Source organism: Aspergillus steynii, assembly GCF_002849105.1.
Source record: "Aspergillus steynii IBT 23096 chromosome Unknown P170scaffold_2, whole genome shotgun sequence".
NCBI classification, from domain to species: domain Eukaryota; kingdom Fungi; phylum Ascomycota; class Eurotiomycetes; order Eurotiales; family Aspergillaceae; genus Aspergillus; species Aspergillus steynii.
This window is the reverse complement of record NW_020194399.1, coordinates 378,835-401,142: the sequence shown is the minus strand read 5'-3', so window position 1 is coordinate 401,142 and position 22,308 is coordinate 378,835. Positions and strand designations below refer to the sequence as shown.

General features: G+C 52.6%; 11 protein-coding genes across 11 annotated transcripts; 6 read left to right on the top strand and 5 right to left on the bottom strand.

The window, feature by feature from the left end:
• Window positions 1–37: 37 nt before the first annotated feature.
• P170DRAFT_349878 (putative rhamnogalacturonase) lies at window positions 38–1,869 on the top strand (the record flags this gene model as incomplete). The annotated part of the gene is made up of 3 exons (XM_024843768.1): window positions 38–239; window positions 315–892; window positions 976–1,869. 3 exons carry the CDS (start codon window positions 38–40, stop codon window positions 1,867–1,869), a joined length of 1,674 nt encoding a protein of 557 aa, XP_024706836.1.
• A 399-nt stretch (window positions 1,870–2,268) lies between these two features.
• Window positions 2,269–3,348, top strand: P170DRAFT_487573 (SDR family oxidoreductase; the record flags this gene model as incomplete). Its single annotated transcript, XM_024853957.1, has 3 exons — window positions 2,269–2,813; window positions 2,875–3,224; window positions 3,301–3,348. The coding sequence occupies exons 1-3, from the start codon at window positions 2,372–2,374 to the stop codon at window positions 3,346–3,348; spliced, it is 840 nt and encodes a 279-aa protein (XP_024706835.1). The 5' UTR covers window positions 2,269–2,371.
• A 12-nt stretch (window positions 3,349–3,360) lies between these two features.
• On the bottom strand, window positions 3,361–4,354 carry P170DRAFT_80589 (uncharacterized protein). The gene has a single exon (XM_024855394.1). It carries the CDS (start codon window positions 4,102–4,104, stop codon window positions 3,544–3,546), a length of 561 nt encoding a protein of 186 aa, XP_024706834.1. The 5' UTR covers window positions 4,105–4,354; the 3' UTR covers window positions 3,361–3,543.
• Window positions 4,355–5,201: 847 nt separating this feature from the next.
• P170DRAFT_376057 (sugar porter family MFS transporter) lies at window positions 5,202–7,110 on the top strand. Its single transcript, XM_024845346.1, has 7 exons — window positions 5,202–5,247; window positions 5,296–5,347; window positions 5,397–5,472; window positions 5,520–5,706; window positions 5,767–6,293; window positions 6,341–6,631; window positions 6,687–7,110. The coding sequence occupies exons 1-7, from the start codon at window positions 5,223–5,225 to the stop codon at window positions 7,065–7,067; spliced, it is 1,539 nt and encodes a 512-aa protein (XP_024706833.1). The 5' UTR covers window positions 5,202–5,222; the 3' UTR covers window positions 7,068–7,110.
• A 177-nt stretch (window positions 7,111–7,287) lies between these two features.
• On the bottom strand, window positions 7,288–8,077 carry P170DRAFT_471464 (GNAT family N-acetyltransferase; the record flags this gene model as incomplete). The annotated part of the gene is made up of 2 exons (XM_024852842.1): window positions 7,288–7,538; window positions 7,624–8,077. 2 exons carry the CDS (start codon window positions 8,075–8,077, stop codon window positions 7,288–7,290), a joined length of 705 nt encoding a protein of 234 aa, XP_024706832.1.
• A 1,076-nt stretch (window positions 8,078–9,153) lies between these two features.
• Window positions 9,154–10,670, top strand: P170DRAFT_487561 (uncharacterized protein; the record flags this gene model as incomplete). The annotated part of the gene is made up of 3 exons (XM_024853956.1): window positions 9,154–10,036; window positions 10,119–10,429; window positions 10,590–10,670. The coding sequence occupies 3 exons, from the start codon at window positions 9,154–9,156 to the stop codon at window positions 10,668–10,670; spliced, it is 1,275 nt and encodes a 424-aa protein (XP_024706831.1).
• P170DRAFT_433470 (uncharacterized protein) lies at window positions 10,625–12,346 on the bottom strand. Its single transcript, XM_024848497.1, has one exon. It carries the CDS (start codon window positions 11,931–11,933, stop codon window positions 10,692–10,694), a length of 1,242 nt encoding a protein of 413 aa, XP_024706830.1. The 5' UTR covers window positions 11,934–12,346; the 3' UTR covers window positions 10,625–10,691.
• A 1,541-nt stretch (window positions 12,347–13,887) lies between these two features.
• Window positions 13,888–14,708, top strand: P170DRAFT_461755 (glycoside hydrolase family 75 protein; the record flags this gene model as incomplete). Its single annotated transcript, XM_024852057.1, has 3 exons — window positions 13,888–13,983; window positions 14,034–14,393; window positions 14,451–14,708. The coding sequence occupies 3 exons, from the start codon at window positions 13,888–13,890 to the stop codon at window positions 14,706–14,708; spliced, it is 714 nt and encodes a 237-aa protein (XP_024706829.1).
• A 48-nt stretch (window positions 14,709–14,756) lies between these two features.
• ugd2 (putative UDP-glucose dehydrogenase Ugd1) lies at window positions 14,757–16,605 on the bottom strand (the record flags this gene model as incomplete). The annotated part of the gene is made up of 4 exons (XM_024845345.1): window positions 14,757–15,721; window positions 15,770–15,904; window positions 15,964–16,301; window positions 16,374–16,605. 4 exons carry the CDS (start codon window positions 16,603–16,605, stop codon window positions 14,786–14,788), a joined length of 1,641 nt encoding a protein of 546 aa, XP_024706828.1. The 3' UTR covers window positions 14,757–14,785.
• Window positions 16,606–19,599: 2,994 nt separating this feature from the next.
• P170DRAFT_461753 (putative amino acid transporter) lies at window positions 19,600–21,502 on the top strand. Its single transcript, XM_024852056.1, has 4 exons — window positions 19,600–20,064; window positions 20,110–20,290; window positions 20,340–20,803; window positions 20,863–21,502. Exons 1-4 carry the CDS (start codon window positions 19,654–19,656, stop codon window positions 21,418–21,420), a joined length of 1,614 nt encoding a protein of 537 aa, XP_024706827.1. The 5' UTR covers window positions 19,600–19,653; the 3' UTR covers window positions 21,421–21,502.
• Window positions 21,503–21,589: 87 nt separating this feature from the next.
• P170DRAFT_471458 (uncharacterized protein) lies at window positions 21,590–22,048 on the bottom strand (the record flags this gene model as incomplete). Its single annotated transcript, XM_024852841.1, has 1 exon — window positions 21,590–22,048. The coding sequence occupies one exon, from the start codon at window positions 22,046–22,048 to the stop codon at window positions 21,590–21,592; it is 459 nt and encodes a 152-aa protein (XP_024706826.1).
• Window positions 22,049–22,308: the final 260 nt, after the last annotated feature.

The window sequence follows — 22,308 nt, the reverse complement described above, 5'->3', positions numbered from 1 at the left end:
ATCGTTGCCAGTGTTCATTGCAGGATAGGTGTTAACGATGCATATTTCCGCATTGAGTGCTCTAGGCCTCTTCGGGGCTGTTGCTCAGGCAAAGCCGTTCCTTCAGCGCATTAATGACACCGCACATGTTATTGGAAATGATCTCTGGAATGTGACGATTGGGCGACAGTACGGTGTGAAGCTGTTCTACAAGGATACGGATCTAGTGGGTGATGCATGGGGGCATTACGTTAGCTACAGTACTTCCCCTTCCCCTTCTCCAGCACTCCCCTACCTCTGAACCAAGAACCCCCAGCACTAACTGCGACGCAAAGATGGCGCACAATCCGACCTCAACTGGACCTCCGCCAGCATCCACCGCCGCGGCGCCGACTACCTCGACATAAAATTCACCGCCCGCGAAGGCGACTTCCACTGGGTGATCTTCGACCAGCTGGCCGGCGCCTACCAGTACTTCGTGAACCACGACCTGCCGACGCTCGGTGAATTCCGCTCCCTCTGGCGTCTCGACAACACTTCGTTCCCGAACGGCCGCACAAATATTAAAGATGCGCCGCTCCCGGATCTCGCTGAGTATCCGGCCTCTGAGAAAGTGCAGGACGAGACGTGGCAGCGTGCTGACGGGAGCTTTATCACGAAGTATGACTTTAGTGCGTGGGTGCGGGAGTTGGATTTCTACGGCGTCTATGGAGAGAGGTTTGGGTCGTGGTATATTAATCCCGGCAAGGATTATTATAATGGGAATCACCTGAAGCAGGAGCTGACGGTGCATCGAGAGAGCGCGACGGGGGATGCGGTGCAGTTGAATATGATTCATGGGACGCACTTTCAGGTCTCAGCGGTGGATGAGTTTCCGGATGGGAAGATGTGGGGGCCGTGGTTGTGGTATTTGGTATGTCTTCCTTTCCTTGTGTTTGACAGGGCCTTGCTTGCGATATCCGCGGGAGACTGAGTGAGGATGGCTGACATGAACAGAACGACGGCTCCAAACCCGACGCTGAAGCCCGTGCGAAAAAAGAGGCTCAGGCTTGGCCATACAAATGGTTCAAGGACGAAGCATATCACACCCGTGGCTCTATCTCCGGACGCCTGGTTCTCTCTGACGGACGACCTGCCGCTGGAGCGTCTGTGTTCCTGGGCGACAACAACCCCAGCAAGACAGCGCTGGACATGGGCTCGGATTATTACTATACCGGACAGACTGACAGCAAGGGGTGGTTCACATTCAGGAACGTGCGTGCGGGTGACTACGGTCTGCAGGCGTGGTCAGACGGGGGCAAGCTGCGCGACGTGATGACGACGTTCTCGCTGAATGATGTGACGGTGAAGAAGGATAAGCAGACGCAGCTGCACAAGTTGGAGTGGAAGGTGTCCCCTCGGAAGAAGATCTTCCAGGTGGGTGATTTTGATCGCAAGTCGTTGGGCTTCAAGCACGGTGGGGCACCGTATCAACATGGTCTTGTGGCGGAGTGTCCGGAGGATCTGGTCTATACTGTTGGCGAGAGTGAGACCTCAGACTGGTGCTTCGGGCAGTCGGCTAAGGGGACTTGGAGTATTAAGTTCCCCGTGGATAAGAAACAGGCGAATGCGTCTGCGGTGTTGACTGTGTCTTTGGCGGGGTATTCGTCCGGTACTAAGTCCAGAATATTGCTGAATGGAGACGCGGATATTCCGATCGGGAATTTGACGACTCTGCCGAACGATCCTGGCTTGTATCGGTCTGCAACTACCGCGGGAGAGTGGCGGTTGTTCGAGTTTGACGTGCCAGAGGGAAAGCTGCGCGAGGGATGGAATACGGTGGACTTTGAGGTGACGGAGTCGACGAAGTGGAGGGGTTTCATGTGGGATAGTATCGTGTTGGAAGCGTGAGATAGATCTTCCGGGTAGATGAGATATTATATACGCTGATATTTTTAGTTCATTCCCCCTTCGCCTATTTTAACTGATCTGACCGCTAGAATGGTTGTGTAACCTACGAGTCATGTTGGTGGCACACTTCCGTCCAAGCTCTTTGTGTCACAAATTATAGCGAATGGGTGTTTGCTCTGGAGCTTGTCATATCTATGTCTGGGGGTTGGTTTGTTGGCTATCTGAAGCATCTGATTGGGTGTACCCAGGGATTATTCGCTAGTTTCAAGCCGCACAGATAATCAGGAACCCATGACAAGGATATTTCCAGCCTTCCAGTCCCTGGGTGGGCTGAGGGCAAGTTGCTGATAGCCCAAACAAAGACAGAGCGTGGAGAGAACTGCGAGAGGACAAAAGAGACAAATTCCCCTTTCCTCGCGCCTCCACGACCGCCCTTTCATAGATCCATCCACAGGCTTTTCTTCGCCACACCAGACTGGACTACAGGGGTTTACACCTCAAGATGACTACCAACCCACGAACCATCCTCATTACCGGCTGCTCGGCCCATGGGATCGGAGCAGCTCTGGCCCTGAACCTCGCCAGACGAGGTCACTTTATCTTCGCCACAGCCCGATCTCCCACAAAAGTCCCCGAGAGCCTGACCTCCCTAGAAAATGTGCAGGTGTTGCCTCTAGACGTTACAGACCCAATCACGATTGCAGACGCCGTGCGTGCGGTCACTGACCACGGCCGTGGTCTTGATATTCTGGTCAACAATGCCGGCGCAGGATATACCATGCCTATCCTGGAATCGGACCTAGATCAAGCCATGAACCTGTACGACACACATGTATTGGGATTGCTGCGACTGGTGCAAGCATGCAGTGATCTGCTCGTTACTTCCAAGGGGCGTATCATTAACGTGAGCAGTGCGGCGGCTGCTGTCAATACTCCTTGGCTTGGTGCGTTTTGCTTGATGTTTGGTTCGACCAGAGTCTTCAAATCCGACTAACAATTACTTAGGTGTCTATTCCTCCTCTAAAGCAGCCGTCACACAACTGTCCGAAACTCTCCGCCTGGAAATGGTCCCTTTCGGCGTCTCCGTGGTCTGCATCATGGCAGGCAACGTCACCTCCGCGTTTCACGCCAACGAGCCCGGGGTGGTCTTGTCGCCGACTTCGCGGTACGCGGCCGCCCGACAAGCAATCTCCAACAGGGCGACCGGACGAGACGGCCTCGAGAAGTGCTCAGCAGACGAGTTCGCTGCCTCGATTGTTGACGAAGTACTGGGCACCGCTGGCGGGGTGGTTTGGAGGGGACCGTACAGTGCTACAGTCAGGTTTCTCGCTCGGTGGTGTCCCACGGTGTTGTTGGTTCGTCTCTCATTTCTTCTCCGTCCTCCGAGTTGGCTTCGATATGTTCTGCTTGTGAGACTGACTGAATCTGTAGGATTGCATGGTGAGCAATGGACAGGGGTTGGATTTGCTGGCAAAGTAGGTAGAAGGAGAGGTTTCAATGATAGCGGAGATACGTAGACAGCAAAAGACAGCGTGGAATCTGGAAATATTACAGGTTAATGGAATTCTGATGAATTAATCGACTAACTTGGACTGAAATCGAACACAGTTCTGAATTTATCTTCACACCTTTGTCCCGTTATGAGAGATAGTGGGAAGGCAAATCACTGATTAATCAGTTGAAATCCTTTACCTGAAAATATGCGCTCAACCTGGAGGATAGACAAAGGATCACCTTCTCAGGACAACCCTGACGAAAACAGGACCCTCTACAGTACTGACTGGCTGTAGAATGACGCCATGTAGTCTTCAGACCGTGTATCGCCCCGCAGGAAATGCATCGAAGTGGGTATATCCCACCCCCAGCGGGCCAAGCAACCTCTTCAGAGCCAACAGGCCCAATTCCAAGACCAGAGCTGAGAATTGGCATCTGGCCTGTTTCACTCGGTACACCACCAGCAGAGCCCATGCAGCCCGGACAAGACATTTCCGACCGGGCGATGATCCAGTCGGCCGCCCAAGACAGATCGTCGCCTGCCGGTCGACGCGACCGAGTGGAATCCACCACGGAATGGGACTCGGGTAGTTCAAGCTCATCAGTGACATCAAGCGTACATCGATCGCCAGGATCGGAAGAGATGATCACTCTTGGTATGTGCCTGACTCCGATGCCACTGCCAATGCCGATACGGAGCCCGAGGCGAGGCTTTTCGGCGAGGGATCGGAGGGCGTTCATCGGATGGGATTCGGACCGGCTGACGATGGCGTTTTTGAGGCGTGATAAGCGCGTTGAGGCGTCGACTCTCAGACTGGGTTTCTCACCACCGACGTCGAAGGCGTCATGCTAATTTAGCTAGCTGGGAGGGAAGAGCCGAGGGCTTACCGACGATATCGGACATCGGGCAGGATTGTGCGGACGACGACCGACTGCGGTCTACGGAGTATCCAGCGAAAAGAATCGAAGTGAAACAGACCGCAGGAACTGGGTACTCCGGAGTCCTCGAATGGACCTGATAGCGTACACGTCATGGTCTGGTCCCAGCGAGCAAAATGCGGGAGGGAGTCCGGGGATGCCAAAGTGCACGGGCAGGCCGTCGGGATGTCAGGGTCCAGACACCTCGGCGAGCTCGCTTAAATGCAATTATCCCGACCAGGGGAATTAACCCGATGGACAGGGTCCATGATTCAGCCATGTTTTGCTGGGCCATTCCTTGGTTCAGCGCGTTGGAAAGGAGAAAACATATGGATTGAGGGCTGCTGATTGGTGGAAAAAAGTGAGACGGCTTTGTCAGCAGGCGGCTGATGCCTCAGGCGGCAGTCACTGACATCGCCAGCCCTCATTGCCTCCAGGACTTCCTTCTGTGTTGACGACTCGAGTACCACGCTCGCTCAATCAAAGGATTGCTGACTTGACAATGCTCCGTAAACCGTTCCTCTACTTCAAACAGTCCACATGGAAATCTCGGTTAATTACATTCACCCGACCAACACCGAACTGGGAAAATCTCCGTCCCAAATCAACCGACTGGATCGCTCGCCGCAGCCTCCCCACTCATGACGCATTGGCGCTGCTCCCCCAGAGTCCTTGATTTGCTCGTTCCCCATCTCTCCATGTCTCCCCGGACCTCCACATTCCCTCCAGGCCGATCCTTGCTCGTTCCAGTGGTGCCGCCGGCCGAACGCCATGCGTGTCTTGCACCACCCCGGAATCCGGCTGCTCTCAAACGGCGCCATGCCAAGTTGCGCCATGCGACGCCGCATGAGCGTTCATCGTATATAAGGTCGTCCCGTTGGAGCTCCTGGCGCCGACTTTTTCGATCAGCCGAGTTGTGTGAGCTGAGCTGAGCTGCCACCATGTTTCGGATCACGAATATCTACGGTATGCTCGCTTTGATCTATTATGGTTGTCTGTACTGATGGAATGCAGTTCTCGCCGCCTTTGGCACCATCGGCGGTGCTCTCTTCGGTTTCGATGTCAGGTACGTTTGATGTTCATGGCCTCTGGCTGGAAAATGCTAACCCGCGCAGTTCCATGAGTGCCTGGATCGGCACGCCGCAGTACCTCGAATACTTCAACCATCCCGACTCGAATCTGCAGGGTGGTGTAAGTTCCTCCCTGCCCTCTGTATCTTCCGCTCTAATAAAGAAAAGATTACCGCATCCATGTCTGCCGGCTCCTTCGCCGGTGCCATCGGTGCCGGTTGGCTATCTGACCACCTCGGTCGGCGCATGTCCCTCATGGTAGCCTGTTTGATCTGGATCATCGGAGCAGTTATTCAGTGTAGTGCGCATAGCGTGGCGCATCTAGTGGCCGGCCGTGTCATCAGCGGTCTTTCCGGTACGGAAGAGGCGTCAACCCCCTGTCCACGTGGCTTGCGCTAACCCTATCCCATCCCAGTCGGTGTCACCTCGTCCCAGGTCTGCGTCTACCTCGCCGAGTTGGCCCCCGCCCGTATTCGCGGTCGCATCGTTGGTATCCAACAATGGGCTATCGAGTGGGGTATCCTCATCATGTACTTGATTTCCTACGGCTGTGGACAGGGCATTTCTGGTGCCGCGTCGTTCCGTGTTGCTTGGGGTATCCAGGCCGTCCCGGGTCTGGTCCTGCTAGTTGCGTTGCTGTTTTTCCCTGAGTCGCCGCGTTGGTTGGCTGGAAAGGAGCGCTGGGAGGAGGCTCACGATACCCTTGCCATGCTGCATGGTGGCGGCGACCGCAACGACCCCGTCGTGCAGGTCGAGTTCGAGGAGGTCAAGGAGGCCGTCCGCGTGGCGCACGAGTCGAAGGACGTTACCTTCCTGGCTCTCTTCGGGCCGAAGATGTGGCAGCGAACCCTGTGTGGTGTCAGCGTGCAGGTCTGGCAGCAGCTTCTGGGAGGAAACGTCGCCATGTACTACGTCGTGTACATTTTCCAGATGGCCAATATGGTGAGTCCATCGATCCGATCTGATTAAGACCTAGCTAACACATCCAGTCCGGTGACACGGCCCTCTACTCCTCCATCATCCAATACGTTATCTTCCTGGTCACCACCGGCGTCATCCTCCCCTTCATCGACCGTATGGGTCGTCGACCCCTCCTCCTCACCGGATCCATCGCCTGCATGGCCCTCCACTTCGCCACGGCCGGCACCATGGCCACGTACGGCAACCCCGTCGACTCGATTGACGGCAACGAGAACCTGCGCTGGCAGATCCAAGGCGCCCCCGGAAAGGCTGTCATCGCGCTGTCCTACATCTTCACCGGTGTTTACGGTTTCACCTGGGTATGTCCTCCCTTTCTACCACACATAACCTACGCAAGCTAACTAACTCCCACAGGCCCCCGCCGCATGGGTCTACGCCTCGGAAGTCTTCCCGTTGAAATACCGCGCCAAGGGCGTTGGTCTCTCCGCCGCCGGAAACTGGATCTTCAACTTCGCACTGGCGTACTTCGTCGCGCCCGCCTTCACCAACATCAAATGGAAGACGTACATCATCTTCGGCGTCTTCTGCACCGTGATGACCTTCCACGTGTTCTTCCTGTATCCGGAGACATCGCAGCGCTCGCTCGAGGATATTGACTTGATGTTCGAGTCGAATGTCAAGGCGTGGCGGTCCTCTGAGGTGAAGGATAAGTTTGGGGAGGAGATTGAGCGCCATCGGAAGCAGAGTGTTGCTGAGGAGAAGGCTGCTGAGGCGTCGCATCAGGAGATGGCGTGATTTGCCTTGCGATTGAATGTTCGAGATGAGTGATGATGTGAAGGGGCGTTTGAATGGCTGCCTCTTGTATAGTGTAATACATTAGTATGATGTTGATGATTATAATTTTTATTGTATGTGGGATCTGCTTTCGTAGGTCTGGTTGTTCTGGACATTTGGAATTACATGATAATGAATGTAGGTCGAATAGCTGTAGTGAAACCCGACGATCGAACTACTCTCAATGAGCAGCAACATCCCGAACCATGAAATATGTCGCATACTTGCCGGCACCGCCAAACTGGGACAGATCCTGGACCACGCGGTCAGCCTCCCTAAATCCAAGCCTTGCATAGATCCCCCGACCAGCCTCAAAAGCGATGGTAGTGACCGGAAGTGCGATCTGATCCGCGAGTCTGATTCCGCTCTGGACTAGTGCCGTACCGATTCCTTGCCCTTTCCTCTCGGGATGAACGGCCAAGTAGTCGAGTTCTAGCAGTTGTTAGTCTTTTATCAAACAAGGTGATAAAAAAAAAAAAAAGAAGGGAAAGGAAAAGGGCCGCTAGACACCACCTACGCATAAATGCCTTCTCCGCAAAGACTTTGCGCCTTACCGCATCAATCTCGTCGTCCATCGCACCCATATCACTTCTGGGTCTCCACCACGCCGATTTCGCCTGCTCTTGGAACCGCCTTTCTTCGTCCGGACTGACACCTGGGACCTGCGCCTCAGCCCACACCACGCTGTTATCTATAGCGACCGCCCTGTCCGCGGGGAGTATCCAGCGCGCGTATCCCACGACCGCACCGGTGACAGGGTCGATGGCCTTTTGGTGACGGAGACACTGGTGATTTTGTAGCAGGTTGCGAGGCAGCCGCAGCGTGGACTGCTCGATTAGAAAGTCTAGTTGAATCTCTGTCGGCCACAGCATGGCCCATGCGCTATCTTCCCAGAACGCGGCCATGTTGTTCCGCGCGAGGGCGGCGGCGTCGGAGACGTTGCAGGGTGAGATTTTCCAGGGCTCGGTCATTTTCCAATGAATGAGAGGCTTGTGAATGTGGATTTCAGAGGGTTGTAGAGGTCGGAAAGTTAAATAAATGTTGGCAGGCTCTTCTGTAGCTCGATATGATAGTGGGGCGATAAGCCGTGGAGATGGTGCCGGTGCTGGATGAGCTTCTTAGTCTGGAAGGTGGACACGCTAGTCGGAAGGAAATCGGCTTAGCATAATGAGCGAAGAGTGTTTAGAAATATTGGTATTCTGTTCCTCAGTTTACGTGTTGGAAATGATAATAGGGCGTAAGTGTAGAATTGAAGAGACCGCAGGCTCAAGAACGCGTTCAAAATGAAGGGCCGACGCCTATTGTCCTGAACATCCTGCATTTGAGGGCGGCTCCAAATGATAAACTTGCAGTTGAATATGCAAGGCAGGTTCTGCTTGAGGAATTATCAACACGCCTTGACCTACTTAAGTTCTGCTGATATCAGAATTGGAAGGCAAATGTCCAAGTTGAGCTGCCGTAAAGATCAATGACATGTTACAAATTACGAATTAAGAGATTATTTCATTGCATACCCAGATGCCGTAAAAAGGTCTATTTCCTTCAGGGTGAAATGAATGGACACATGTCGGATACGCCGTTTGGAATGATATCATCTAAACTTCAAGGATTTCAATCTCTGGATGACCGCATGACTCCTGTCATCAGGTTATTGATTGTTTCATCCTCTTGCTAGATGATTCATGCGTTCTTGTTCTAAATGAGATCATTGCTGAAGATCCTGGGAGTGTATATCCCGAGTCTTGTTACTCACGAACCTTAATCAACAAGGTTATAGATCGGCGATTAAAGCTGGCAAATATAGCACTGACTTGAGAAACTAGGTTTAAGGAACAAGTTCCCGCTGTCGCATGGCCTGGATGTTCATGCTTGTAACTTGCCGTTTGACAAGTTACGTCATATTCATATCTATAGTCCTTATGATCTCCCTATTTCCTAATCGGGTATCACCTGGGCTTCATAGATGTTATAAATACTCTAGCAGATTTGCAATCATCAGGCTAACACAACACACTCGAACATCAAATCATTTCACATAATCACAACCATGTCTTCCACCGAATCCATCACCACCACCACTACAATCCCCCCTCCCAAGCCTCCCAACCAGCCCTCCCTCAAATCCCTCCGCTCCGCCATCCCTCCCCACTGCTTCACATCCTCCCTCCCCCGCTCAACCCTCTACCTCGCGCGAGACCTCATCTACACCCTCGCCCTCCTCCACCTAACAACCTACATCCCCTCCCTCTCCTCCCCCACCCTCCGCATCCTCTCCTGGACCGCCTACACCTTCATCCAAGGCCTCGTCGGCACCGGCCTCTGGATCCTCGCTCACGAATGCGGCCACGACGCCTTCTCGCCGTACCCGCGCGTCAACGACGCTGTCGGCTGGTTCCTGCACTCTGTCCTCCTCGTGCCGTATTTCTCGTGGAAGATCATCCACGGAAGACATCATCGCTACACGGGGCATATGACCCGGGACACGGCGTTTGTGCCCCTCACCGAGGATGAATTCATGGATAGGAATGGACTCAAGGGGATGAGTGATTTTTATCATCTAGTCGAGGAGACGCCTCTGGCTAGTGCGGTGGGGTATTTGGTGGCGCATCAGGTTGTTGCGTGGCCGATGTATTTGCTTTTTTACGTTAGTGGGGGGAGGGAGAGTTTGGATCGTTCGTCTGGTGATGGTGATGGTGATGGGGTGGGGAAGGGAGAGGGAGATGGGAAGGGTGGAGAGAAGGCGAAATCGCATTCGCACTTCAATCCCTCCAGTGGGCTCTTCGCGAAGTCGCAATGGCTGCATGTCATCCTTTCTGATCTGGGGTTGATCGCGATGCTGTCGTTCCTGGCCTACGCGGGGACGAAGGTCGGGTGGACGAGGCTGGGATTGTTGTATGGGGTGCCGTATCTGTGGGTGCATCATTGGCTGGGTATGTTCTTCTTCCTTCGATTCCTACCTAGGTCTCTCGACCGAAGCATGGTAAATCTTTTAGAAAGGCTGACAGGAAACAGTCGCAATAACCTACCTCCACCACACCCACCCCTCGATCCCGCACTACAGTCCCTCCAAATGGTCCTTTGTGAACGGCGCCTTGTGCACCGTCGATCGTCACTACGGGCTCATTGGACATCATTTCTTCCATGAGATCATCGACTACCATGTTGTGCATCACCTGTTCCCGAAGATCCCGTTTTATCATGTCAAGGAGGCGACGGAGGCGGTGATGCCACTGCTTGGGGATCGGTATGTGAGTAGTAAGGACGAGGGGTATGTGAGGGGCTTCGTGAGGACTTTTGGGGATAGTTGGTTTGTGAAGGAGAAGGTTGGAGAGGGGGGGGAGAAGGGGGTGTATTGGTGGGTTGATACGAAGAGTAACTAGGGTTTCTTCCGTGGGGGGAGTCATCGTGGAGTTCGGGTTGTTTTTATTTCTTTTCTCTCTATCTGTTGTAGATTGTGTTGACGCTGTATATCTGTTCTATTAGTTCGTCGAACAGCAAATCTGTAGCAAAACATACGGTCGGAAACCGGCATTCATTTCTTTCAAATCCCCTCCGCTATCATGATAATCTCCCCAAGCAAGTAATCTAATAATCCTCCCCCGTCGACCCAAAAATGTGTTCTCCCCTCTCTAACACCTCAATCTCATCACCCACACTAACAACTAACCCCGTTCCCCTTCTCTCCGCCTCCTTCAGCCCCGCGTCTTCCGGCACGCAATGCATGCCCAGATACCCCAGCGCAGCGGCATTCCCCGTCTCGACAGTCCGATGCGCCACCAGCGTCGTGCTGGGCTGAGGCTTCCCGCGCTTCCGTCCCGCAGGCGCAGTGTCGGTATCGAACTCCCCGGTGTCCGGGTTCACATTTGGCATGGTGCATCGCGAGGTTCGACACACAACCGATAGAGTTGGAGATATCGGGTGGTCCTCTGCACACTGGTTATCACGAGGGACAATGCGATACCTCTTCCACGCCTCCTCATCGTACGCCGCAGCACCGGTTACCCAAATATTGGCACGAAAGCGGAGCGCATTGAGTGGTTGGTTTTCACGCGGCAGAAGCGCCGAGACGGCGTGCACGGAAGATAAACTGTTAATGTTGATTGGCTGTTGGTCCGTGTAGCCGTGGACAGCTCGCGATCCGATATGTTCCAGAGGAGCGAGATTTCTGGTAGTGGGCACCAGAGTGTCCGGTGTGCATTTTAGCAACGCAAGGGGCTTGGAGGGTGGGATGCGAAGGAAGCTTTTCAGTTTGGGCAACGCGGTCGCGATGCTGGGGATTCGGGAAATGTCGAGGCCTTGGGCGGCGCGCGCGTGGATTCCAAATGTTTGGAAAGTGAGGTTGTAGGATGAAACCTGTGCTGGGGTGGGGTTGAGAGGGACGATGAATGATATTTCTGGAGTTGGGTGGATCTTTTGTCCTTTGTGAAGAAAGGTGTCGAGGCGATCAATCCAGCTCAAGGAATGAGAGTCGGCGTCTGGGTCTGGGAAAGTGACGACCATACATCCACCTGCTTGGACGAGGGGATCATCTGGGTTACTTGATTCATCCGGAAGCCATAGCTGAGTTTGGATCAGAGACATGGTTGGCTTGGTGCGCTGGCTGATGAATCGCCATTCGCGATCGGATCCGGGAGCATCAGATTCCGTAGCAAGGGCAAAACAGCGATCGTACAGGAACCCAGTCTTGGTGAGAAAAGCGCGATCGAGCTCGATCGCTCCGCATGATTTGATGGGATGGATGTAGATGGATTTGATGCGGACCGGCTGGCTTGTCGCCGGGGTAGTGTCCTCTGGGATGGCGTACTGCGCATCGTACTGATCCGTCATGTTACTGATCGACGGGTCAAGGCCTTGAAGCCGCAGATGTTTCAACTGTTTGCGAATGGTAGATGCATTGCTCGATTGGAGTGCAATGGTCAAGACGGAGCCCAATAAGACGAGTAGAGCGGTGGAGCCGTATAGAATGATCGAGGGCGTTAGTCTATCTAGTAGACCTTCCAGCAGTTGTAGGATCATTTTTCTAGAGATGGAATTTGGGTTTAGGCTATATGAAGTCACCCAATAGCTGTGGTGTATATGTCGATGCTTGGATTATTTTTGACTGCGAATGATAAGCGACGAATTGATCGCGATGGACCAACACGTCCACGAACACAGTTAAATACCCAACAACGCTGAATCAAGCGTGAAATCAGACGCAAAAGCGATTACTGTGCTATGGACTCGATGAGGGTGGTGGCAGTCGGATGAAGCTGGCGAGAGGAGACGAAAGATGAAGTTGAGCTGGAAAGATGCGAGGGGAATCACGCGTTTGCGCCTCAGGCAGCCATGCATCCGTTCAGGAAGTTTGCGGGAGTGGGGCCTGAGGCTGCATTTTACTGGCCTGTGAGACCATCGAGACCGGTCAGATGCCATAGCCGAACAGCCCTTGCAGATTACACCTCTTTTGGCGCTGAGGCCTGACCATCTGCTTGATGATGTTTTATGTCCTGATCCACATAATGTTGACACACGAGGGCTGACCATCGCCTTAACTAGGGTGTTTGTTCTAGTCGTCCATGGCTCCATAATCCCGCTCTTGTTCCAGAGTATATATATCTTGGTTTAGGAAGTCATTCTTAAAATCCACTTGCTAACTTCAACAGGACACTATAACCAAGTCATACTACCGGACCCAAATATGCCCTATCAATCGCCAGGAACAATTTAGGGCGTTAAATATATTTTCAGGGTCAAGCGAGGCATGATTCTATACTCCCCTGGTTGTATTTGATACAGATAGAGGTGACAGGACTGTATTTCTTCGGCGCAAGAGGCATAGGGTAAGATATTTTTTCTAATGGTCAGATCTCTCAAATCTAACACAAGAAGCATCTGTACCAAGCAATAGTCCTTAGGGATCTAACCGAGTTACTCCGAGTCTGCCGGGTTACTCAAGTGCTACTCTAAGCTAACCCTAGGTACTCTACTCTAGCTACTGACCTATCGGCTGCTATTATATTCCGATAGAGACTGAGCACAATTCCCGCCAATGATATTGATAACCTAGCTCATAAAAGGGAAGAATGACCGTAGCTTTCAATTAACTAGACGTCGGATGAAACATATTATTCTACCGGAGTCTACTAATTTCTCGCTTCTGAGAACTTGGACTCAGGAAGGATCATCTGATGGTTTCTAAAAGGAATCGCCATACGGTCCGTTTTAACGTCCACGACTGACAGTTACCCGACCTGCAGTCTATTTTTAGTCTTTTATACCTTTCAGGATCACGAATGTCTATTTCGCGTCCCATCCAGGCCCGGTAATTATATCACTCCCGATCCCCGAACTGACATTCTCCACCGACACGAAGTCTCCCAAACCACCCCCAAACCCCTAAACAATAAACCTCCACGCGAAGACCATATTCCAGAACCGTTAAAACCCTCCATCCAATACGAGCTGACTCAGCCCCCCCCCTTTCCAACACTCGCACCACCCTACTTCTTTCGTCGCGATCGCCCCCAAACCCCCAGTTTCAAGGTTCGTCAAGCTCAGGGCTGAAACCGATTCGGGTATCGAGTCGCATTATGATCGCCCGGTGGGTCGCTCTCCGCAGTGCTTATTGGCCGTGGTCCTGAAGGTATCCATATCCCCGATTTGGCATGGAGTGTCAGATGCTTAGGATGGCTTGTTGTTTGGGGGTAAGGGCTCGAGGGACAGGTATAAATAGGGTTGTCGTTCGGCTGTTGAAGGGGGTACTCAGACTCAGTTTTTAATTGGAATTCACTGTTTCAATATGCACTACGCTACTCTTGCTGCTTTGCTCTCCGCCGGGCTGGTCTCGGCCTACGATGTGCCTGACAACTTGAGGCAGATTTATGACAACCATAAGGTATTTTCCCATCTGCGTCTACACTTAATGGACGAAGACTAACGATCCAGTCTGGAAAATGCAACAACAAACTCGCCGGCGGCTTCACCGACGGCATCAGTGGTGAAAGCACCTTCGCCTACTGCGGCGACATCGACGGCGCCATCTTCCTGCACAGCTCGGGCAACGGCGGCCAGTACGATAATATGGATGTGGATTGCGACGGAGCAAATAATACCGGCGGCGACTGCGCCAATGATCCCTCTGGTCAGGGCCAGACTGCGTTCATGGACTCCTTGAATCAGTATGGTATCGACGATCTGGATGCGAATGTTCATCCGTATGTTGTGTTTGGGAACTCGGATTTTGATCCCCAGGAGTATGGTATGGAGCCGCTGAGTGTGATGGCTGTTGTTTGTGGGGATCAGTTGGTATGTTCTTTCTGCTTGACTAGGTGTAGTGTGAGATAAGAGACTGACTAGATGCAGTTCTATGGTATCTGGGGTGATACCAACGGCGCGGATTCTACCGGTGAAGCGTCCATCTCGCTGGCTCAGCTGTGCTATCCTGATGATGGTCTTACCGGTGACAATGGCCATGGCGAGGACGATGTGCTGTATATCGGATTTACAGGCAAGAACGCTGTCCCTGGCGACGAGGCCGACTGGACCACCGACGACACCGAGGCCTTCGAAGAAAGTATCAAGGAGCTGGGTGACAAGCTGGTCGCAGGTCTCCAGGACTAAATGTCTAAATCTCGTGTATCATATCTGTCATCTATCGTCTCCTATATTAGAATATCGTACATATACAAGTCGTTTCGCTAATGCATCTCCCTGACTCCCATCTGGAGCATGTCAAACCCCCACTGCTGCATCTGGAACCGATCAAACCCTCCTCTCAGATCCAGCAGAGCCGTCGGCTTCTGCATCTGATGCGCAATCCCCTGCCATCGCACACTGTCATGGCTGAACTCGCTCCAGTCCGTATGCACCACCACAGCATGACATCCCAAGCACGCCGTCTCCACGGAGTCAGCCACGCCGACCAATTCACTCCTGACCCCAGCATACCCAAGCCCACTCTCGATCCTGCGCTGCTCAACACGCGGATCGAAAATATTCACCCTGACCCCCTTCGCCGTCAACCCTCTCACCAACTCCATTCCCGCACTCACATCATCTGCATTCTCCTTCGCTCCGACTCCCAACACCGCCACCCTCCTCTCCCCTCCCTCTCCCTCCCCAATCCGCCTCACCAGCCTATCTACCACCCACCCCCTCTGAAACCCATTCATCCGCACCACACTCCCCCAATACTCCGCCACGTCAGGAACCCCCAGCTCCCTCGCCAAATACACCAAACACATCACATCCGTCTGCAGCACGCCCAGCCCGAACCCCGCTCGCTGGCTCAGCCCCAGCACCCGCATGACGTGGTCCATGTCTGCGTGCGTCGACTCGCACAGCACGCTCAGCGAGTTCAGGCTGCTGATCTGCTGCGCGAGGAACGCGTTTGCCGCGATCTTCGCCAGCTCCGACGACCATGCGTCCATCGTTAGGATTCGTTCTTCAGGGATGAAAGGCGTGTAGAGGCGTTTCAAAGCAGTCAGGGCTTCCGGTGACATGTCGGAGGTGTAGATGTGGCCGATTACGATCCGTGGTGGGTAGAGCAGGTCGCGGAGGGCGGAGCCGGGGACGACGAAGTCGGGGTTGGAGAGGACGTCGAAGGAGGCGGTGGGAGAGGAGGTTTCTTTGAGCTGGGGGTTGTTAGGGTGGATATATGGATGGATGGAGGGGGAACGTACGACTTTCTTGATTCGCGGGATGATTCCGCATGGGGCGGTGGTTTTTTGAACGATGATTTTGTGACCGGTTGAGACTTGGGCGATGGCTAGGAGGGCGGATTCGAGATGCGAGAGGTCGACCTTTGTTTCGTCGACCTGGTTCTTAGTCAGTGGCTGGTTCAGTTGTAGGAGGGATCAGTCAGAAGGGTGTATACATCACTACCAACTCTCGTCTCGAGACACAAGAAGACCATATCAGCTGGCGTAACTCCCGCGTGCACATTCGTCGAGAAAGTCACATTATGTAACTTCCGAGCCCTGGGGAGCTGTGACACGAACTCGCCGAACTCCTCTGACTCGGGCTCGAGTTGTGTCTGTGCCTGCATCTGCGGCGATGCGATCTCAGCATCTTCGAACAGGAGCTCTTCCACCCCTGGCTCGGAAATCGGGACTCGATCGGAGTTCCACGCGGAGATGAGTCGCTCGTCGCTGTCGACTATGAAGAACTGGACATGCGGGTTCTGCGATGCCAGGACAAGACCCGTCAATGCGCCTGCGTATGCATCAGCTTTCCGCATCTTACCACCACTGATGCCAGCTTGAGGATTGGGATGGATGAACTCACCTACATAGCCCGCGCCAATAACACACGCGCACTGCACATTCTCAACCTTACTCGGCCTGGTCACCGGTATCGGCTGTAACTGGATCTCCTCGACGCTGTCGGAATACGTATGTCCCTTGACCACGACACGGGGAGAATCTTTGTAGTCCTGCTCAATGGCCTTGTATTTTCGTCGCGAGAAGAAGATCGTCAGGCCGGCTAATACGAGCAGGAACGGGATGAAGGGCATCATGTCGGGGTTGACGGAGGGGCTGGATAGATGAAGGTGTCCTGGGTGGTCTGTCCGCGACGAGCTATTCTATTCTAATCGTTCGCGGTGGGTTTGTGGATCGGATGAGCTGATTGATGGAAGTGCTCACGGACGGCGATCCACTCTGTTATGGATGTGGTTAACTCAGAGGGTCAGTCTGGAGACTAACAGCCTGAGCAGGCAATTTGCGTTAGACTAGCTATAGTCGACTAGACTTGAATAAGTCGGATGAACGACTTGAAAAAGCGGTCTGAGTATATCGCCCTCAAACCAGCCACCTCATCGCCTCAAATCCTCGCGTTCCCTCCATATTAATGTCTCCCCTGGCAGGAGGAAACGCGTCAGTTATAAAGCCAACAGCCAGGCTACGGTGTACGGAGTCGTAGAATAAAGGATTGTCTGTGGACGAATGGTTCGTCGGGGCTACGTGGTCGAGTCTTGGCGGCTTTGTGTCGCCGTTGTGGATGCGGTGGAGATCGTCGGACGACTAGTCGGTGGGTTTGACGTGGTCTTGTTTGGTTCTGGTATTGGGCTTTCTTGAACACATACGGAGGAGGCCAAGTTCATTTTGAGGGAGTAGAATGTATCTTCTTGTTGGGTTGGCCGATATTTATAGTTTCGTCGTCTGTCGGCGCAAGAGCTTCGTCAAGCCTGTGGGTTTGTTCATTTGCAGATCAGACCAGACACCTGCAGCTTACCCTGTATAACTAGGCTATTTTGGGAATCCTAACGGTCAGTCGATTGCAGCTCCACAGCTGCAGATGCTGCATGGCCGTATTTTTGGGATCTTTGAGTGAGGCGTTCGTTTCATTGGATCGGTGTTGCCAAGTGAAGTTATTTGGCGTATCCGATTTCCCGTCTGATTCATCGTTTTCCGAGTCCAGAAACATGTTCGCTGAAATCTGCGTTTCTCATGCGTGTGGATCATCAGTCGAGTAAGGAATTGAATTGGTAGGCTGTAGACTCGAGACAGGCAAGGTCATCGGTGATTCATAGTTAGATGGTCTCATTTATTTCTGGGGGCCGGTCAGAAATGATGGACAAAATTCCAGATTTGTGTGGATCCCTTGCTTTTCCTCGAATGCTCTCTGTGAATGCTAGTTCCCTCTATCTGCGTTAATCTGACAGGTAATCGCTTTGTTGATGTTGATGTCATTGTGCTGTGTTGACGATCATGTTTTGTGTATAGCAGCCGGCTTTATAAGAAGGCATGACGCTTGTGGTTCTATGCCGTGCCTGTGTCCCTGGAAGAAAACACCCAGTATGCGCATAAAACCGATATTTAGCGATGCGGCGTTATGTGATCTCTGGGAGAAACGGGGACAATCCAAAGCATTAAAAGGGGCAGCATGGAAAGGCGGTGAGTCCGACATCATACTGCCCAGCCTGCCAAGCCCAGTGTTGCGGCCTTACTGCCTCACTGCCTTGCTGCGTTGTTGCCTTAGTGTCTGGTTATTCTGGAAGCCACGCTTCACCGGAGTTGTTATCAAAAAGTTTGAAAAGGTTAGTCAGCATTTCTGAACGGTATTTGATCCTTATATCAAACATAACATCATGCTTCTTGGTTGAAATAGTGGCCAATCTAGCAGAACGTCCCCTGAAAATAATGAGGTTAAGGAAATGCAACTGGAGTGCTCATGCATGGGCAGGCAAACATCGAATGACCACAGGGATGGAAGAAGAGCACTTTGCGATCGGGATTCTTTCTTCCGCTTCTCTATATCACAGCTAAAGAAGATTCTAAAAGAATGGGTTATAGCCGCTCTACAGAAATATCGTTAAGTCCCGATGTAGGGATCGGACGACCCGAATTGCGCGTACGATCAAACCCCAATTAACCCAAGGAGGTGTGGAGAGGAAAGGAGTGTAAGAAAATATTCCGACCGAGATAAATCTCGAAGCGAGTTGTCCACATGTTCGCGCTATCACCTTCCAAAGCAGGGTCCATGAGCCCATGCTCCACGTGTAGACCGGGCCATGAATTCATCCTTCGAGCACGAACACCCCAGTTCCCCAATCAAATACAAGAATGGATGGAGGACAAGGTGGCGAATGGTACGATGTGACCATGCACGATAAGAGACGTAGTAGGCCAAATCGAGCTGTATCAATGGTTGTAGATGCACGTTGCCGCATATTGGGGCATTAGAATGGCCAGCTCTTAGCCAAAGATATCAGCTAAATATCCGACCATACCCGATAATATGCGATGAAATATAGGCCGCATAAAAGGAATGAATAATTATGAGAATCTCATTAGATAGTCCAAAGACGCCACCAGTTATGTGGCTGATGACAGGCTGAAAGGGGGATGGCTGCTGATACTTTCTTATCTGGGTTACATCTGCGTTGGATCGGGGAAATTAATTTCTCATGATGCAACTTGAAGTCTTGGGACTGTTTGCTTGGCTCTTGAAGTCTTACGTTTGATGGTTTGGGGGTTGGACTTAGGGTTTGGATCTGCTCTTCTCGGGGAGTGTCAGAACGGGATGTAGAGACGACCCCTGTGCGTCGGAACTCATGTAAGAAGGCTTCCTGAAACAGATATTCCACAATATACTTTGTAGATATTAAGGATTAAAAAGAGAGATTGGAAGCAAACAAAATTCACCAGCTACGGACAATCGGAGAAACCGTGTTATCGCCAGGCAAATGTAACATGGACACAGACCTCCTCCCCTATTCAAGAATCTCAAGATTCGCCATCAGTTACATTCCAGGATTCTTGTTGGCTCGTCAGGGGCGCAAAGATCCCTCAGCTAGTCGCTGATAACGAATAACGCTCCGCAATTGGCAGATGCGGAGTTTCTAGAAGATGGCGGTTATCTCCAGCCTTTGATAGCCCGCAACGCTAAGCTGCGGACAAGACCTCTTATCGCATGACAAGCTAGCCAAGGAAGGCTTCTTGCCACGAGCTGCTCTTGTATATGATTTAATCCCCTGAATGTTCGCTGTCGCCGTTGAACTCCCCTAACCCCCTCCCCGTCCTTCCTACTCCATCCATACCTGCCTACTGGACAGACAGTCACCATGGCTGCTTTCGACTCCTCGAGTCACAAAACGACTGACAAAACCATCGAGCCGAGTACTTCTGGCTGGGTGGCTGATGTCGATCATGGCGCTGAAACGGAGCTGCATCGGACGCTGTCCACGCGGCATATCACCATGATCGCGCTGGGTTCATCGATTGGTATGGGTCTCTGGTTGGGCAGTGGTACGTCGCTGGCCAACGGAGGTCCCGCTGCCATCTTCATCGGTTATATTCTGTCTGGTACTATGATCTGGTCGGTCAGTCACTCCATTGGAGAAATGGCTGTCATGTATCCTCTTCCGTCGGCGTTCGTGCAGTGGACGTCGATGTTTGTCGACCCGTCGGCTGCGTTCGCGCTGGGATGGTCGTACTGGTTTAATTATTTTATTGTCATTGCCAATGAGCTGCAGGTTAGTTTTATCGTTGGAATCACCTAGGCTCTGCTAACTGTTCAGGCTGTCAACACTGTCTTGACCTTCTGGACCGATAAAGTGCATGTCGCTGCGTGGATCAGTATCTTCTGGGTGGTAATCATCGTGATCAACGTGGTCGGAGTCAAGTTCTTCGGTGAGATCGAGGTTGTCTCGTCGACCATCAAGTTCTCATGGATCATCGTGGTCATCATCTCCCTCATCGGTAAGTCCGTCCTGCTCACAGATAGATGGCTAGCCCTGACTCCACCCAGTTGTATCCGCAGGAGGCGCTCCCGCCGAAGGACCCATCGGCTTCCGATACTGGAACTCCGAGCCCTTCACCAACGGCTTCAAGGGTTTCCTCTCCGTCATGCCCACTTGTATCTTCGCGATGTCCGGGTCCGAGAACTGCGCCCTCGTTGCCGCCGAAACTACCAACCCGCGCAAGTCCGTCCCTCGCGCCGTCGGCTCCATGTGGCTGCGTCTCTCGCTGTTCTACGTCCTCGGTTCGCTCATGATCACTATCACTGTCGACCCCAACAACCAGGACCTCTTCGGTGCTTCGGGTGTCAACGCTTCCCCGTTCGTCATTGCCTACCGCAACGCAGGTCTAGCCCCTCTCGCTCACATCATGAACGCCGTCATCTTCATCTCCGTCGTCTCGACGGGCAGTATCTCCGGGTATGGTGGCGCCCGTACGCTCATGGGCATGGCCCATCTGAACATCGCTCCTAAGGTATGTCCTCCTTCTAACACCTCCTACCCGCCCCATCTCCAGATACTAACAAAGACTAGATCCTGGGCAAAGCCGACAAAGGCGGCCGACCGCTCGCCGGCCTCGGCATTACACTCCTCATCGGCGGCGGCCTCGCCTACCTAAACGTCAACAACAGCGGCGCCGAAGTCTTCACCTGGTTCTCGAACCTGACATCCCTCTTCACGCTCTTCGGCTGGGGCATGATCTGCCTCTCACATATCCGGATGCGGTACGCGTGGAAAATCCAAGGCCGGGACGTCAACGAGCTACCTTGGAAATCGTGGACGTATCCGTACGGCGCGTACTGGGGTCTGCTATGGTGTATTTTGCTGATCATTGCGGAGTTCTATTTGAGCTTGTGGCCGCTGGGTGGGAGTCCGAATGCGAAGGACTTCTTTGCTAATTTTGTGAGTGTGGTGGCGATTGTGGTGATTTATTTGGGGGCGAGGATTTATTATCGGGGGGCTTGGTGGATTGATGCGAGTACGATTGATCTGGATGGGTTGAGGAGGTTCTATTCGGATAGTGATTTGGAGGCGAAGGGGGCGAAGAGAGGTGGCGTCTGGGGTAAGGTGGTTGGTGCTATTACGGACTAGGTGTCGGCTATGGGTTATGTTTATCATTGTTGTGAATAGTCTATAAGGAGGAGGCTTCCTCGATATGGTGGTTCAAGCTGCGAATATTAATACATTTTAAGACAAAACGAGACGCTCTATCCTTTCGACATGCAGAATCACAGCACTATCATCCATTAATCAATTAAATTTACACTCTCGTTTCTCCTGAGCCAGCCACAGCTCCCTTATCCCTAGATCCAATCCCAGCCGCAACATCCCTAGCATCCATACCAAAAATATCTATGTCCAAGTCATCCGAGCTTGACGGAATTGAGTCAAGGTCATCGTCGTCTAAGTCAAACTCGCTATCAAACTCGGAAGAGCCCTCATCAGAAGAAGGCTCGAAATCTTCGTCTTCGGAGTCGTCTTCGGAATCCGACGGGAACGCGCCATTCGGGAGCTCTGAGAGGTCGAGGATTGTTTTCAGAAGATTGGGGAAGTGTTCGTCGTCGAAGAGATGCCAGATAGTTGGGGATTCATGTGGTTGAGGTTGTAGTTCTTGGGTAGTGTTGTTTTCGAGGGACCTGGGCGTGGAGGCTTTTGAGGGAGAGTTGGGCGCGGTTGATTGGATGTCGCCGTTAAGTAGAGGGTTTGTTGAAGATGCCATTATGGTTTGTATAGAGGTTTCTAGTTTGCAGAGGGAGCATGAAATCGGACGACAGATAGATCTTAAGGCTATGGCCAAGGTGCAAACTAGGTCGGATGTCGCGTTTGAATACTGGGAGGTCGGTGATGCAAGGGGTGCATAACGGAGGCGGGCCAGCGCGTCTTGCAGGGAGATCTCGCGGATATTTACGCAGATAGCTTCCATAGGTGAAGGATTCAAGGATATGGGAGCATTGTAAAGTGGCCTTCCTTTATTTGTTG